The 18,290-nt window shown below is 39.5% G+C and overlaps 1 protein-coding gene and 1 pseudogene across 2 annotated transcripts in view; both read right to left on the minus strand.

The window, feature by feature from the left end:
- Positions 1–1,924: 1,924 nt before the first annotated feature.
- LOC113190644 (growth arrest-specific protein 7 pseudogene) lies at positions 1,925–2,833 on the minus strand (annotated as a pseudogene).
- Positions 2,834–6,728: 3,895 nt separating this feature from the next.
- The window catches only part of Elp2 (elongator acetyltransferase complex subunit 2), a 48,550-nt gene continuing 36,988 nt past the window's right edge, over positions 6,729–18,290 (minus strand). The window contains exons 18-22 of one of the 2 annotated variants that reach the window (XM_026400006.2): positions 17,140–17,332; positions 15,101–15,222; positions 13,296–13,429; positions 12,651–12,764; positions 6,729–8,631 (exon numbers count right to left, since the gene is read on the minus strand). In XM_026400006.2, the coding sequence (XP_026255791.2) occupies positions 8,475–8,631; positions 12,651–12,764; positions 13,296–13,429; positions 15,101–15,222; positions 17,140–17,332 (720 nt within the window). In that variant the 3' untranslated portion in view covers positions 6,729–8,474. The remainder of the gene's footprint in view (positions 8,632–12,650; positions 12,765–13,295; positions 13,430–15,100; positions 15,223–17,139; positions 17,333–18,290) is intronic. The other variant, XR_003301799.2, reaches the window with a different exon arrangement.

Genomic DNA, 18,290 nt, shown 5'->3' on the forward strand with positions numbered 1-18,290 from the left:
TTGTGGTAAAACAAACATAATATTTACCATCTTAAACATTAAGTTGGCAATTTGGTATGTTCTCATTGCTGTGCAATATCTGTAACATTTGTGGAGGGAGAGGGATACCAGAGATTGAACCAGGGACACTCAACCCCTGAACCACATCCCCAGCCCTATTTTGTATTTTATTTAGAGACAGGGTCTCACTGAGTTGGTTAGGCTGAAGCTGGCTTTGAACTCACAATCCTCCTGTCTCAGCCTTCTGAGCCACTGGGATTACAGGTCTGCCTGGCTTCTACAACTTTTTTTTTTTTTTGGTTTGCTTTAGTATATTGAACATCTTTCTAAAATAAACTATGAGAAAGCCATTCTAATTCAATGGAAGAGATGATGAAGGATTCAAGATTAACATCCATTATTAGCAATGTTAAATTGAGGGAAAGATTAGTGAATTGTGCTTGTAGAATTTTGCCCCCATGGGAGATGGAAGGGTCAAGCCAAAAGCCATCAATGGGAAAGATGAAGATGGGCTCTCAGAACAGGGGTTTCTGGCTAAAAGCTGTTCCTTGCTCACTGTGTCAATTTTTTCTCCCAGCCCCCTCAGGCTGGTTCTCTAGGCTAAGATGGGGTAGATGGTGTTTGCTGTAGTCGAGAAAGAAAGTGGCAGGCTGAACCCAGGGGTAGTGCTGAAAAGCTTCCCGAGTCACGCTTGGCTCAGGCTTCTACAGGGAAGATGGACAGAGGGAAAGAAGGTGCTGGCACCAAGCGAGGGCTCGGTGCAGGGCTCTGGAAAGTTCAGAGGAGCTGGAGGCCCAGGTGGCAGGACACACCTGGATAGCAAATGAGAGAGAGTCTGCAATGCCCATACAAGGGACAGCAGTCCAAACCCTATCATGCATAAGCAGATGGAGTTGACAAAGACTTGCCCTAACCTGTCTCCCATGTGGGACTGACCTAGCCCTATCAAGCCTTTGGTGGGCAGCCTGGGAGAGCGGGGGTCAGGGTAGCCAAGTATTGGACAGGACACCATGGGAGACCCCATGTGGTTTCTGGCTCATCTCCATCTCTCAAAGCTTTTGGACATGCACACAGCTGAAGGAGGTCTCCCTGGAGGAGAACTTTGGAAAGCTCCTTCTAGTGAGGCTGGGCAGGAGTGGCAGGGTGGGGGTAGGGACTGCCTTGAGAAAACAGCTGAGCAATGGAGGGATCGGGATTTTCCAGAGACTTCAGAGATGATGCCTGGTCTGATAGGAACCGTGAATCAATGCTCTGACTTGGGGCTAATTTGCAGAATGAGGTAGTTCCATCCTGACCTCTCTGGGCAGGGTTGGTCAGGGAAGACAGAAAACAGGCCTTCCCAAGATCCACGGGGATGAAAAGTGGCCAAGAAAAGCCAGATTTGGGCTCCCAGAACGCAATGAGAAAAATAGAGAGAGGCTGTAAAGGATTCTAGGTGCAGGCTGAGCTGACGGCGCCTTCTATCCATGATTCTGATCCTGACATTCATTGGCTTGGAGGCAGAGACAGCCCTTCCCTGATCTTCCAAAGCCCCAGAGATAAAGGGACCAGCTGGAGGATGGGCTTTGGGGCATCCAAGGGCACAAGTGTTTGATGGCCACCCCTATGGAACTCAGCAGGGACCACCAAGTTCCAGCCTCAGTTTGTTCTCAGAGCAACGAGCACGGCACGGGGTTTGGGGGGGCTTCAGTCTTGGAGACAAGGGCAGGGTTGCAGGTCTGTCTTCTTGACCTGGGAATATTTGGGATTCCCCAGCTGAACCATCCAGATCACCCTTTCTGGAATTGCCAGCTCTCTCCTCTCCTCCTCAGTGGACAGGAGAGTGCGGGGGAGGGCAGCTTCACCCAGCGGGAGCTACCACCCCCTCTCCACGGGACCCCCAGCCCCTCTCCTGGGCAGGACCCCCGGGGCCGCACAGGCGTGTCTAGATCTCCATGTCCACGGGGCGAATGTTGCCCGTTTTGTGCTCTCTGACCCACAGCTCTCTGTCTTTGGCCAGGTCCACTTTTTGAAGCAGTTGGTCCACAGGCTCGGCTGTGCTTTGGTTGAACATGTCTGTCTCATGCCGCAGCTGTGTGTACTGACACAGATGTTGCCGGATCATTTCTACCCTCTCCACCTCCAGCCGCTCCAGCTCCAAAGTGGTGGTCACCATCTCTTCAAACCACTTGGACTGCGCCTGGTTGTAGAGGTCCACACAACGCATGAGGTCATCACCAGCCTGTGTGGACTTTCTCCATGCCTTCTTGATGTCCTCCTCTGTCTTGTTGCTCAGCTTGATCTCCAGCTGCTGGGTCTTCATCTCCAGGTCTCTCTGCAGCTCTGTGAGGGCTTTCCGAGCCTTGTCCAACGACGCGTAGTGGCTGGCGAGTTGCTTGCGGAGGTCAGAGATATGGTGGTCACACTTTTTCATGTCTTTCTTGAAGTTCTCACGAAAGTTCATTAGGGGCTTCTCTACCTCGCTGTGAAGCTTGGCGGAGAACTTGAGATGAACCTCTGCTTCATCTGCCAGACTCTTCTTTGCCTGGGCCCAGGTTTCTCCCAAGGAGCCTTCCTCCTGTGCAGTCAAGGAGTTCTGAGAGAGCTTAGCCAAGTTCTTTGCACATTCTTCTTCAATCTTTATCCTCTCTCGGAAGAATTCAGACATTTCTTTCTGCATTTGTTTGCCTTTCAGTTGCTTTTGGAGCAGCAATTCGAACCCAGCCACCGTGCCATTGCCTTGGGGATCCTTCTTATCAGCCCAGAAGTAGTCACAGTAGCTCCACTCGGTTGGCTTTAGCAGTTGCTATTCAGGCATGGTGTCTGGGTGAGGGAATGTCACGCAATTTATCATCTTCTCTGTGGGGTCAACTTTATTTTCAAGATTATATATTTTGTCTTCATTGCCTGAGGTTCTGTCTTCCAAATGGTCTTGTCTGTTGGTGATACTTTCCATTGAACTTTTAAGTTGGTTTAGTGATTCCTTCACTTCAAGAATTTCTTCTTTATTTCTTTTCAGGACCTCTAATGTATCTTTACAGAAGTGATCTTTCATCTCCTGAAGCGAATCTGTTATTTTACTGCTTAACTCCTGTAGCTGCTCTCTTATACAATTCTTTAAGGTGTAGAACAGTTTTACTAAATACATCCTGAACTCCTTCACTGACATTTCTTCAATGGATTCTCTTATGGGAGCAGCTTGGTTTGTTTGGAGCACTTCGTTTCCTTGTTTTTTCATTTTGTTTGTGTGTCTTCCCATCTAGCCATGTGGATCTGAGGCAGGATAGTTTCTACTCTGTAGATTTGAAGTGTCCCTGAAGGTTTCCAGAAACTCGCGGATCCAGGCTCCGGCTTCTGCAGGCTCTGCCATACTGCAGGACCCAGAAGGCTCACAGAGGGAGGACGATGGATGAACTCTCTACAACTTTTTTATCTAGCAAAAATGAAACACTACAGTCAACTCCCCGGTTCCTCTGCCACATCCTTGCCCCTGTCTACTACCGTTCTACTTTATTTTTATGCATTTGATTACCCTAGATGTACCATATAAATGAAATCATACAGTTTTTATCTTTCATGACTGATTTATTTCACTTAACATCCTCAAGGTTTATCCATCATCATGTCAGAATTTCCCTCCTTTTAAAGGATGATATGCAAACATAGTACATATATACCACATATTGTTGATCCATTCATCCACTGATGGAGACTTATGCTGCTTCCATCTCTTGGCTGTTGTGAATAATATTGCTATGAATATGCGTGTACAAAAACTACCTCTAATATTTTATGGTACTTGCTTCATTGCATAAATGTCCATGTGTCTTTCTGTCCAGCCATCATTCTGATTTTTTGCGTACTTCAAAGTTGCAGACCTCTTGGTAAAATTGCTGTAGGAACTTCAGTAAACACATCAATGACTAAAGTTCAATATTTGGTTTTTCAAAGGCATTTTTGAACTGCCATAGAAATGAGAAATGTGGCCACAAAGGCATACACAGGACATGTGTTCACTACCGAAAATGTTTCTGAAAGATAGTAAAGGGCCCATTGTTAGTCATGTCATTTTGGTTAGGGCAACCTCCATCACCATTTAGTAGCCTGGTTTAACAAGGGCTGCATAATAGACATTTAGTTTTGTCACTCTACCCACAGCAGGCCCAGGCCTACCCAGGATCTGGTGGTTGGAGTCTTCAGCAATCCTCTGTTGGAAACCACTGACTATGGTCCTAGATTCCCTGTAATCACCTCACTGAGCTTAACCCTAAAGGAACCCATTTTTGTCTGTTAGTTGCTTTTCTGTTGTTTTGGTTTTAATGTTGAGTTGAAATCCTGCAACTAATATGAATACTTCACTCAATAATTCCAGGAGTAGCCTGGAAGCTGTTCCCACATCTACCAAGTTTCCCTTCCCAGAAAACCAGCCTGTCCCTGAAAAGCCTGTCTTCTTAGATGTGGTCCTTTCTACATAGACATCCATGTGCTATGTCTATGTAGAAAGGACCACATCTAAGAAGACAGGCTTTTCAGGGACTGGAGAACTCTAAATTCACCTCAGTTTGCTGGCAGCTTGAGGTGTTCCATCATTGTTAAGACAGAAAACCTGAGCAATTAATAAGGACCACATGAAGTCAGGGCACCACCAGCAACAGAGGCACATAGCACCCTGCTTCAACTCACCTGCAAATGTCCTTGAGGCTGCCATGTAGATTCTGGGGCCACAGTTATGTGTATATACCAAAATAATAAGAGCCTCAAACAGAAAAGATTCCAGGATAGTGACACCATCCAGAGGAGTGATGAGAGGCAGTGGTCAAAACATGATGTTGTAGTGTGTTCTAGCAGATTACAAGTTGTGCTTCTCATGCTTTTGGGTGTATCCAGTTGCCTGAAAGTCTGTTGAAAAAGATTCTTGGACACCACCCCTGGAGATCAATATTTACTAGGTTTGGCTTGAGGCCTGAGAATTATGGGGTTGTCCTGACATTCCAGTTGCCAGTCTGCTGACACTTGCAACTAGAGAGAAATAGAAATCTTCAAGCCCTCTCTTTGACAGTGAATGCAGAACCCTGGGGCTGGGGCCCAGCCATCAGTTTTTTCTTTTTCTTTGTTTTGTTTGTTGCTTTTTGTTACTAAGGATTGAACCCAGGAGTGCTTTATCACTTAGCTATATGGCTAGCCCTTTTTATTTTTTTTTTTATTTTGAGTCAGAGTCTTCCTAAGTTGCTTAGGGCCTCACTAAATTGCTGAAGTTGGCCTCAAACTTGTGATCCTCCTCCTGCCTCAGCCTCCTGAGAGTTGCTGGGATTACAGGCATGCACCACCAAGACTGGCTGCAATCAGTTTTGAACCGACCTGCCAGGTAACTCTATGCATCAAGCTTAAGAGCTGTCCAAGAAAATTTCATTCAGAAGCTCTCTCCCTTTCTACCTTTAAAATACAGCTCAGCAGGGACTGAGAGCAGGTTAGCAATAGGGTCTTACTACAGACAACCCAGGATTTGCTCATGCTGCCACAATTTCTAACGTGAAAAGGAGAATGTTTCTGTGCTTTTCCTTTTCCAATTCCCACATTCTCCATTTGGACTTAATAATCAATTCTACTTTCCTCTGAAATTACTGAGAAGTGATTTGGTTGCTGGCTGTCCAAAGCAAACAGATACTCAAAACAATCCAAACACCTCTCCTCTATCTAGGAAAGTTGCATAGGTCAGAAAACAGCAATGCTTAGTCTGGTGCTTGGCATTAATCTGAAATTTGATGCTGTAAATTAAGCTAAGAAAGGAGAGAGAGACAAGAGGAAGGACAGGCTGGGGATTCTAGAATACACCTCAGTTCCTCCAGAGTGAAGTTTCCAAACTTTTTGCTTTAGATATTACAAATTACTGCAATATGATTAAAAAGGTGGTCATTAGTAGATTGACATGAGGGTGTAGAATTCACATGAATTATCATGCAGACTGCCCCAGTGCATAGCAAGTCCTCTGAATGCTTACTAACGGGAATTACACAGGTGATTACTGAGGAAGATGCTTCAGTACAACTTTGGAAAATTGTCAGCTTTGAAACTCAGTCTCTGGAAGGCAAGGCCTACTTTCAGGTAACCTTAAGGTGTTGAGTTCTGGGCTGTTAAAGGTTCCAAAAGCCTAAGTTAGTTCACTGAATCTGCTCTGGAATTCTGTGTGCACTTAGGTCAGAACAAAACCCTATGAGACAATGCAGATAAAAATTCTTCAGTGAACAAGAACAGAAATGGCATCTTGCAGGGCAGGGTATTCTGGTCTCTCTCTTTTACACTCTCTCTCTCTCTCTCACACACACACACACACACACACACACACACACACACACACTCAGAGCTGAGGATATAAGGCAAGTTTGTAGAGATGAAAATAGACTAGAACTGCATTGTCCAAGAATGGATGGCCTCTAGTGGCTATGGAGCACCTGAAATGTGGCTAGTTTGTACTGAGACAGACCCCTAGTATAAAATAGTTCATAAATAACTTATGTGATAATAAAATTGCCCTTCAGTATATGTGGAGGATTGGTTCCAGAACCTCAGCAGATACCAAAATTCAAAGATGCTCAAGTCCCTTATATACAATGGTACTATATTTGAATATAACCTCCTGCATTCTGTAAATTACTTGAAGATTACCTACAATGCCTAACACAATGCAAATGCTATGTAAATAGTTGTTACACTTTATTTTTTAAGGAATAACTATAAGACAAGTCTGCACAAGCATAGAAGAGATGCAATTTTTCCTACTATTTTCAATCCGTGGCTGGTTGAATCCATGTTATGTGGAACCCATGGATACAGAGGGTCAACTGTATGTCTTGTATATATTGTATTACAGTAAATTTAATATTAAAATAAACTTCACCTGTTTCCATTTATTATGTGGCTATATGTGTTTAAAATTATATATGTAGCTCACTATTGAACCAGAAATATTGTATAGCACAGGCCTAAAAATCTCCATCTAGAAAACACAACTGAACACCTTTGAAAGCAAAATATCATATTAAACAATGGCACAAAATTCTCACCTTCCTTTTTTCAACATACTGAATTTGCCTGATGACTCTATGTTCCAACAGGGCTAGACTCAAGCCCCCATCCTCATATCTCACAGTCCTGGCCTACCTCTAACCTTCAGCTGGCACTCCAAGATCATTTCTGGCACCCTTGTCCTCCCTCAGCATCCTCCCCAGGGCACAAATATTCTACCCTCTCATGGCTTCAACTACTGTATACATTCAGATGATTCAGAACTCTATTTTTCAAAACCTAAATCTGTAAGTTTAAATGTCCAAATATTCTACTTTAAGTAAACCCACAAAAGCAGAACTTACGTACCTTTAAAGAATAAAGGATTGGCTGTAGTTCAAACTTATGACTGCTTGCCAAATTCCTAGAATAACTGGTGTATACTAGGAAGAAAGGGTCAAGTCCAAGTTAGCACACTGGGTGTGGTGTGTTTATTTACAAAAAAAATGTTAAAAATTGAACAATCTGGATTTATTCTCTTTTTATTTTCTATGTCTACCTTCTGAAGAAGGTAATAAATATGATGTATCCCAAAGAGGATGCATGGTTTAGATATGATTCCAATGTGTTCCCCACAGGTTCACATGCTGGGGGCTTGGTCCCCAGGGTGGTGGTATTGAGAGGTGCTGAAACCTTTATGAGGTGGGGCCAAGTGGCAGGTGAGAATAATACTTTTCTAACAGGAGCACATTCTCACTGGAGTGTATTCTCATGAGATTGGGTTGTTACAAGCAAGTCTGGCACCTTCCTTGAATCTCCCTTTCTGTCTGCCTCAACAAATGACCTCTTTCTTCCACATACACTCCCACCATTATTATTCCATCTGCCATGAAGCTTTCACCAGAGCCAAGCAGATTTCAGGACCATGTTCTTGGAACCCCAGAACTCTGATTTAAATAAGCCTCTTTTAAAGTACCCAGCACCAGGCACTTTGTTACAGCAACACAAAACAGATTCAGAGGGGTAAATGAAAAGGCCCCAAAATAACACAAAACCAGGCAAATGTGATCAAGTATAGCTGTTGTTCTTTGTTTTTTTTAATATTTTTTTTTAGTTGTTGATGGATCTTTATTTTACTTATTTGGATGTGTTGAGGATCGAACCCAGTCATCACACATGCTAGGCAAGCGCGCTACCATTGAGCCACAACTTCAGGCCCTAGATGTTCTTAATCTGGGACATATGGAAAGTAGATCCAAGAATCTCTGAAAGTATAAATAAAGGTCTTGGGTATGTGTAAATATACATATAAATTCTATAACAAGGAAAGGGATGTACAGCTTTCATCAATTTCAAAGGATCTAGGACCTAAATAAGGACTGCTTTCAGACTTAAAAATGAAACTTGATTCATTGTGAAGGTGAAAGGTGATCTATTTACATGATAAACATTTTAAGACACCAATGACTGTAAGCATGTGATAATGAAGCCCATTACAGTGCACATTTGTTAACTCTGTATATCTTCACAGTGTGATCTTCACCACAGCTCGCAAAGTGTAACCAGTCAGCACCTTCTCCTTCACTCTGCTGGGCTTTTCCATTGCAATTCTTCCAGCACAGTTTTCTGATAGCAAGGGTATGACTTTGGCTAAAACCAAGATAAAGAAATCATAAAATTAATGTATGCCATGACTACAAAATATTTTACTGGTGCTATGGTTTGAATGTGAAGTCTCCTCCCAAAGCTCACATGTGAGACAATGCAAGAAGATTCAGAGGAGAAATGATTGGATTACAAGCATCTCAACCCATCCAGTGAATTAATCCCCTGTTAGAGATTATCTGCGTGATAACTGAAGTGGTAGGCTGTGGATGGAGGAGGTGGGACTTGGGGGAGTGGCTTTGGGGTATATATGTTTTATCTGGAAAGTGGAGACTATCTCTCTCTCTGCTTCCTGATCAACATGTGACCTGTTTCCCTCTGCCAGATTCTTCCACCATGATGTCTGTCTCATTTGGAGTCCCAAAGAATGGAGCCGGCCTTCTATGGATTAAGACCTCTGTCTGTGAGCCCTTAAACTTTTCCTCTTTTAGTCACAGCAGCAAAACAGCTGACTAAAACAACTGGGTACTAACCCACATGTTAATTTAATTAGCATACTCTTACATAAATGAAAATAAAATTTGAAAATTAAATGTACAGGTTTTTAAATACCCTCACTAATATTTTAGCAATTTTATTTTTAAGTTAAAAAATATCTTAATCTGCTTACTCTTTTTTTGCAGTGCTGGGGATCAAACCCAGAGCTTTGCACATGCTAGATAAGTACTCAACCACAATGTCACATTAAATTGACCAAATATTGTGTGCGTATACAAATATGTGACAACAAATCCGTTATTATATACGATTATAGTTTTCCAATAAAAATTATTAAAAATCAGTCAGACTAGGGCCAGGGCTGTAGCTCAGTGGCAGAGTGCTTGCCTAGCAAGTGTGAGGCACTGGGTTCAATCCTCAGCAACACATAAAAATAAATAATCAGTCAGACTAAAATTATTAAAACATAGTCTTACTTACTGGCCAATGATATCACCAAAAAGAATAAGAAACAGACAATGACTTTCTGTCAAATGTTTTAATGATTAGTAAAATTCATGAAAGGACTATTAAAGTCAGTCTTTCAAATAACATTACCACAAGTAATTTTTTTTTTTAAATTTCAACTTTGCAATATATTCTAGATTATCCTTTTGACATCCCTGACAAATGGAGGGACTTTTACTCATATTTTTATTATTGGGTAAAGAAAGACAATGACCTGCATAATAATAAATAATAATAAAATGGTTTTCAACATGCCCTCCAATTGCATGAAGTTGGTCATGATCATATTAATGCTCCCTACCCATCCCATATGGGTCCCTTAAAAGGCAGAACTAGAATGTTATCAAACATAGATTAGCAATAAATCACTGTGAAAATGAAATATCCTTGATAAATTTAACCTACAAAGTAGAACCTAAAACCAAAAAGAAATAAAGTGAAAAACCTAAATAGGTTTTAAGGCAGTGAATATTGAAAACAATACAAGAGCACACAAATTCACATTCAGATGCTGTAAAAATGAAGTACAACTTCAAAGTAATGAAAGACATTTTTTCATATAAGCCCACCAGAACTTAGGCAACCAAATGACTATGAGCTCTGCAAGTGGTTAGTCTAATAATGCCACTGTACCTCAGTGCTTTCTGAGATCTTCTAGAAGAAATGCTTCATAATATGGAGACTGACCTGCATACTCACTGAAAGCTCATCTTCCTTTGAGGATGAATTTGATTACTGAAAGCAGTTAAGTCACTGGGAGGTGAGTTTTGCAAATAAATCTGAATGGAAGGCTTAAATACAAATACCAAGCTTTATAAATATGAATGGCAAGCTTAAAAAAGAAGTAAAAGATTTAAATAAGTAATAATATAAAAGGTATAGAGGCTAGGATTATGGCTCAGTGGTAGAGTACTCGCCTTGCACGTGTAAGGCCCTGGGTTCGATTCTTGGCACCACATAAAAATTAATAAATGAAATAAAGTTATAAAAATTTAATAGTAAAAAAAATATAATATATAAGGTATAATGTTATAAGTGATTTACTTGTATCACAGATTCTCTTGTTCTGAATACAATTTCAAAACCATTTTAAGTGACAGCAACATCAATGGAATCTCATTTATTATTGATCAATATTAAAGTAATCTCATTTCATTAAAAGAATGAAAAAAATGTCATCACTGAAAGAAACATACATATTTCTTCTCAGGAGAATTATTCTGATGGACTATACTTATTTGGCTATATAAGATGATGTGCTTCTTTTTTCTTTTGGTATTTTCCTTTAAACCTAACATGTTAACATATCACATTTAAAAGACATAGAAGGCTGGGGATGCAGAAGCTCAGTGGTACAGCACTTGCCCAACATGCTTAAGGCCCTGTGTTTAATTCTAAGCAATAATTTAATTTTAAATAAAAGATAAGGAGTCTGGAGAGCCAACCCAGACAATGTGGCTTACTAGGTATGGTGGCACATGCCTATAATCCCAGTGGCTTGGGAGGCTGAGGCAGCAAGTTCAAAGCCAGCTCCAGCAACTTAGCAAGGCTCTAAGCAACTCAGTGAGACCGTGTCTCTAAATAAGAGACAAAAAAGGGCTGGGGATGTGGTTCAGTAGTTAAACACCCCTGGGTTCAATTCCCAGTATCAAACAAAATGATAATGTTGCTTATATTACTTTGAATCTCATTACCAGCAAAAACTTGAAATTTAGTAACTGGAATATCAATCCAAATAATACAATTATTAAGTCAAGAATTAGTCTACCTTGCAAATTTAAGTCACTGTACTGATAAATAAAAAAATCTTGGGGGGAAAAAAACCCAAATTCTACACACATCCGCTTTCTATGCTTTCTAAGGAGTTTCCTGCCAGCGTCCCACCTTGGAGCCCTGGAAGTGGTCTGGGTACCAGGTCAGAGGCAGTGGACAGGCAAGGCGAAAGAAGAAAAAGGGATGGGAGGGCAGCCTAGGAAAAGAGAAAATTTCAAAATTTCAAATTTCACTGCATTTCTTCTCTCTTGAGCAAACCAATAGCATGAACTGTGTCAACTGCTAACGTCAGTGTGAGAGATGGGAGAGAAGGCCCAGGGAATATGATAAAAAAGGCATAATCTCATTTTAACAAATACAATTGAGAAGGAGCACTAACATGTTTGGCTGACATGGAGACAAGCTCCACTATATATAATATCTTGTAAAAGACAGGCTCACAATTTCTCTCCATTAAGCCATCTACCCTCAACACAATACTGTCATTTGAAGTTGTATTTGATATTATATTTAGGACAGTATGAATATATGAAGGTTGAAGAATCCTACCAAAATGTGATACAAAATGACAGTAACTTATTGAAAGTATAGACATTTTTAAGGGCTAATATGGGTTTAAAGTAGTTAAAATTTTTCTCCGCTATCTAGGTGACTGGGTGTAGGAAGGTGGCTATAAACAGCAGGTGTTTACATGTACTCGGCTGGTAAAGGCCTGTGCTCAGGAAGCCCTTGCAGTGGTTGAAAGCAAGTCATGGGATTCTGTGGGGCACCTGCAGTTGCTCCATTATGGAATAGGCAATATAGTTTCAATTATAAAGACATGACTACCAAAGCACAATCTGTAATATTTCTAAACATCACAAACATTTTATATCAAATTTTACTAAAAAATCTGTATAGTGAAATTCTAAAAGACATTATTAGGAAAACTATTTGGGGGTCTAAGGATGTAGCTCAGCAGTAAACCACTTGCCCAGCATGTGCAAAACCCTGGATTCTACTCCTAGCACCACCAAAAACAAAATAAAACAAAATTTTTTAAATCCACTTTCATCTCAAATGGTTGCTATTTGTTAACACAATATCATGTAAACAGGCAATCTGATCAAGGAAACTTAAAAAAAAAAAAGTCCAATATAATAACAAACATTAATTTCCAGAGGTACCACTCAATGGTAAACACCACAGAGGTTTTTATTCCTCTCCATGGAAATGTGGCACAAAATTTGCCACTAAAAACCCTGTAATTTCTACTAAATCTGATGGAAGCAAATATGAGACAATACCTTTGACTTGTTTCAATACAACGAATCCAGTCATTTATTTCTGGAACTTGATTAGTCTTTTTCCAGGTGTATAAGCAAATCTTTCCACACTCTAATCCAATTGCAACCACGTATCTGTTGTTAAGGAAGGAGGATGACAGTGATTAATTCGGCATGAATTCCATTCCTGTTATCTCCACCATCACTCTAAAGCAGCTCTTCACAGAATCCCAAACTGTCCCTGGCTTATAAAGGACTCTGTTTAAAGGTGCCCACTCAAGATACAATGTGTTGCTGTACTGTGTCCTCAAGGAGCCCTTCTCTACAGAAAGAGCACACAGGTTTAACTCTGCTTCAAGATGGCAAAGCCCATGAGCCAGTGTTTCCCAAACTGGGTGTAGGAACCCATGTTCTACTGAAGATGCTTGTTACAGAGAAGGCACTACAGTCCTGTTATCAGTGAAATAAAAACCCTTAGAGTCACAGTCCTAATGTGTATTTTACCAATCACTGAGTTCTATCAATTTAAAAATTTTATGAGAAACATAAACATCTTAAAAATAATAGCAACTCAGAAGCAAAGAGAACCCATGAATTGAAATGATATTGAAAAAAAATCCCCTTCAAGCAAATATAAAACCAAGCCCCTCTACCACAGAGACTAACCTTCCAGAAGAGTCAAGCACAGGGCAGACACTGACAGCTGTCACAGACCCACCCACGTCCAGGACAGAGGAGCAGGGGCCAATGCTGTGTTCAATGCAGTCATCACCACAGTCACATTCACCCCAGACAACCACCTAACAGACAGGTCACATTAGTTAAAGCTTTCTTTTTGCAAGCCTTCTAGCAATGTATTAGAATTCTGATGGTATGAATAGTGAAACACATTTCCTCTAGTGTTTAAAAAACTCAGCATTTATATTTGTGCTTAATGTTCCAGAACTTCAGAGCATTTCCAGAATCACAGACACAGTGCAGCAGACCCCAGTCTTTGAGACTTCAACTAAGTCTACAGATGGACTGTCCTGCCCAGGGATCGTGGAGGTGTCTAATATGTCTTTATACTCACAAACCAGTTCTGATCCAGTGAAATTCCACCAGTCATGTCGTTACTGAGGGGGCATAAACACTTCCTCAAGAAGTAACCACAAAATTTATGAAGACTTATCAAGTCTCTAGCTCTTCATTCTGCATCTGAGAATGAACTCAGAGATCAGGAGGACTTAGCCTTGATGGTACCCCTCACAAGAAATGGGGATTCCCTGGAAGCTCATGCCTAAGGGTATATGAACAGTCACGAAGAAAGGAAAGGGGAGTGAAATGAACAATAGTTGCAAATTGCAGGTCCAAAGCAAGATTCTGGGCAGCAAGCTCTGACCAAAAGCAGAAGTATGTTTCTGAGAAGGTGCAATGAATGCTGCTTGGTTGGTTCCAGCTCTGATACATGTGAGAGCTATGGCTGGATCATCTACTAAGTGTGTCTGTGGAGGGTAGAAGCAGCCCTGCTTCCTCAGCATCCAGCATAGCACAGGAAAATAAACACCAGGGAAAAGAGGAACAGTCAAGTGAACAGAAGTAGTGATCTGGAGAAAGATGCTGAAGTGTTTAACCTGAGTGACACCATGCCCGTGCCAATTCTCTGCTTCAGTAATTTGTTTCATGTCTATGACTGTAGAGGGCAGGAGAGAAAAGAAAGCACTAAGCTGCTTCACCACTTCCAGTCTGTAGGAGTGCAGAAAAAGGAGAGGACAATTTAAAGAGTAAAAAAAAAAGGAAAGAATGGAGGCCAGGTGGACATTTTCCAGAAGACAAAGGTAAAGGTCACATTCAAGAACATATAGCAGGGCTGGGATTGTGGCTCAGAGGTAGAGCGCTCGCCTAGTATGCGTGAGGCACTGGGTTCAATCCTCAGCACACATAAAAATAAAATAAAGACACTGTGTCCACCTATAACCAAAAAATAAATTATTAAAAAAAAAGAACATACAGCTTGTTTTTTGTTATTTTTCCAAGTTTGGGTCACATTCTGCCCCTCTTTTATCACTGAATAAAAGGACCATAATAATTCATTATAGAAAAATGTTTAAGTTCATGGAAGTATGAATCAGAAAAACTAAAAACTTTTTTCCACCTATGTTCCCTCCTTCCCTCTCCTGTGCTCCTAGTTTCTTAGACTTGAACTGTTCAATTTATTATTTTTCTCCCACTGGGGATATCTGATGAAGGTCATTTGTCTGAAAGGTCTTCCTTTCATATTTTTGATATTTCAGAGCAAGTATTTACAGAATGCAACAAGTTTTTTTTTTTAAAAAAAGCTTTTATCATGTATGTATATAAAAAACACAAAATAATCTGATTTTTAAAAGTTGTATCAGAAAGGCAAGATTATGTGATTTTTAAAAAATTCAAATACACTTATAAAAATGTTATTTTTCACTTCAAAGAAAATTAGATTTTTAAAAAATTACCTTTTTGTCCCGACTCCCAGTGAAGAAATACTTGCTATCAGGACTCCAGTCACAAGACCAAATAATTCTACTGTGCACAGAAGTGATTTTGTTGGTGAATGCAAAGAGACTAAAAATTGGGTCTGAAAAAAATATGTAACCATCACTCATAAAGCACAGAAAGCAGTTTTTGTTGTTTTTTTTTTTAAAAAAAAACTTTTAGAAAGTTCATGTTTAAGTACCAAATATATCATGCAATTCAGTAATCTATTTACATATTCTCACTTTTGTAATAGACTAAGGCCAGGCAACTGAGAGCTCAGCAGAAGGCTGTGGCATACTGCTGTTTTTCGAGCAGGAGATGCTTTTATACTGACTAGTATTCTAGTGACTAACAACAAACTTCTTCCAAACAATAACTAAAAGTTCAATGTATACCCATGGAAGAAGCCAGAAGCAATGCATCCTTACTCTGGAAGTAGCCAGATTTGCAAAAAAAAGATTAACGTTCTTGGCTGGGGATATAGCTCAGTTGGTAGAGTGCTTGCCTCACATGCATAAGGGGCTGGGTTGAACCCCAGCATTAAAAATAATAATAATAATGTTCTTAAAAAAGGAAGAGCTACAGAAAACACTTTCCATGTAACATTTAAATGTTAATGAAATTAGCCCTTATATGGACTAGACCTAAAACATGTAACTGCTTAGGAGGAGGGAAGGAGAGTAGATCTATTAATCCATAATCCACAAAGATACAACAAATTAATACGTGTATTATTAATAATATTTTAACTTTAAAAAAAACACACATGCTGCATGTGAGGAAATAAATCACTAGTGAGGCAAAAGAAAATATATACGCTTCTCAACTTACAAATGTATTATGTCCTGATGAAGCTACCTTAAACTGAAAAGATTGAGTTGAAAATGTATTTAATACACCCAACCTATCAAACATTATATCTTAGCAAAACAATATGGTGTAGAATGTGAACTGTTTATCTTTGTAATCATGCAGCTATCTGGGAGCTGCAGCTTGCTGCCACTGCCCGGCATCACACTCCATATGGCTAGCACAGGAAAAGATTAAAACTCAAAATTAAAAGTATGGGTTCTATCAAATGTAGAAATCACATAATGTAAAAAAAAAATCACATAAATCATTTGTGCACTATTGTAAAATCAAAAAACCCTACATCGAACCATGGTAAGTCAAGTACCAATTAGCTGTTTTAACCCATCCTATAAGCATGTCTTATATGTCTTGGATATTCTCTGAGATATAAGAAACTAAGAGACTAGAAGTATCACAAAATCAAGCTGTATGCAAGTCATACATCCATGGAAAATAATAGGATTAAAAATACAAATATACTTTAAACACCCTCTAAAATTAACCCCCCAAAGAAAATAGGGAATAGTTATAGGACACTGATGCAATGACACAAAGCTTTTTTTATTATTATTATTATTCCTTTTCTTTTTAAAATCTATGCAAATCTTACAGTAATTGTGGGTGGGTGGGTTAAGACATTGCCCAGGGTCATGTAATTCACAGATGCCTACCAAACCCCTCCTAATGATCAAAGTGGCAGGGAAGGGCAGGAAAAGGCCAAAGATAATGGTATCGCTAAGTTTCATAATTTAAAATATTATTATATTCATAAGACAGTTCATAAAGAAAACAGAAACCATTCAATTCCAAGTTTCTTAGAAGTACCTTCATTATTTCATTTCAATAAAATCTAAGCTCAGAATGTCATCTACCTGGTTTTGTGGCAGTAATCTATGACTACTTACAAAAATTAACTTTCTCCATACAGATTTTGTTTTTTTAACTGCAATGTCTGAACCCTGCCATCTGACTACAAAGTCCCAAAGAAGTAAGAATTTAGATATGACATGCAAGACCAGGTCTTCCTCAGTCATCTGAGAACTCACATTCATTAGACTCTGTCTTTGCCCTGTTATCTACTTGTCTTAACCCAATAGCTGCTTACCATGGATAAAATAGACATAACTGTTTTACTAGTAACATTCTCAATCACAACATGTTTTACCGAACTCAGGTGAGATTGTATCCTGTCTTTTCCACAATGACCAGGTTCGATCTCTGGAAACAGCTAATAAGAACTTGTCATTTGGTGAGAAGGCCATCTGCGTGACAGTCAAACTGTGGAAAACTAAATTCTGAACCTGCTTCCAAGAGGTAGTGTTCCAAAGAATGATAGCTGCATGTTCTTTCTTGGCTGCCTATAAAGAGATGAAACAATGAAGTTGTTTAAGCAGAAATAAACAAAAAATAAAACATTTTTTAAAGTAACATATTGTTTTTATGAATACATTTTATGTACTTGGTTAAATGTGGAAAAAAACAACAACTCTTAGCAGGTTAACAATGAAGGCTAATCCTGGGAAAAGAGAGGGAAATTAGGATTAGAAAGAGAGGGAAATTAGAAAGAGAGGGAAATTAGGATTAGAAATGTTAAACCAATGCTGTAATCATGTTTTAATTTGTTACAAGAAAAATAAATATATGTATTAACTTTGTAATTAACCGTTTAGAGACTTCAACTTCTAATGAATATAGATTAAGAAGGGCTAGATTTACTTTTTTTTTGTACTGAAAATTGATCACAGGGGTGATCACAGGGGTGCTTAACCGCTGAGCCACATCCCAGCCCTTTTTTATAATATCTTATTTTGAGACAAGTTCTCACTGACTTGCTTAGGCCCTCACTAAGTTGCTGAGGCTGGCTTTGAACTCATGATTTTCCCATCTCAGCCTCCTAAGCCACTGGGATTACATTACAGTGCAGATTTACTCTTGGGTGAAAAAAAATAAAAAGCTAGACAAAATACAGGAAATGACAGAATTCCAAAATAATAAATATTTGGCAACAAAGAACACTATTCCAGAGAGAGAAAATGGATCACAGAGAGGGGAAAAAACAAGGAGCATTATTGAATCATTCAACAACTACATCAGCCAAATATAACTGGAGTTTCCAAAAGTATGAGAACAAAAAAACACATGAAAAGATAAGGGTTAAAAATTTCCCATACTTGATGAAAACAACAAACTTTCAGATCCATTAAGTTCAATAAAACCCAAGCATAAGACACATGAAGAAAATTATACCAACAATAATAAAATTGTTTAAAACTAGCAACAAATATTAAACTATAAAAACAGCTGGAGGGGAAAAAA

Source organism: Urocitellus parryii, chromosome 13 (assembly GCF_045843805.1).
Source record: "Urocitellus parryii isolate mUroPar1 chromosome 13, mUroPar1.hap1, whole genome shotgun sequence".
NCBI lineage: Eukaryota > Metazoa > Chordata > Mammalia > Rodentia > Sciuridae > Urocitellus > Urocitellus parryii.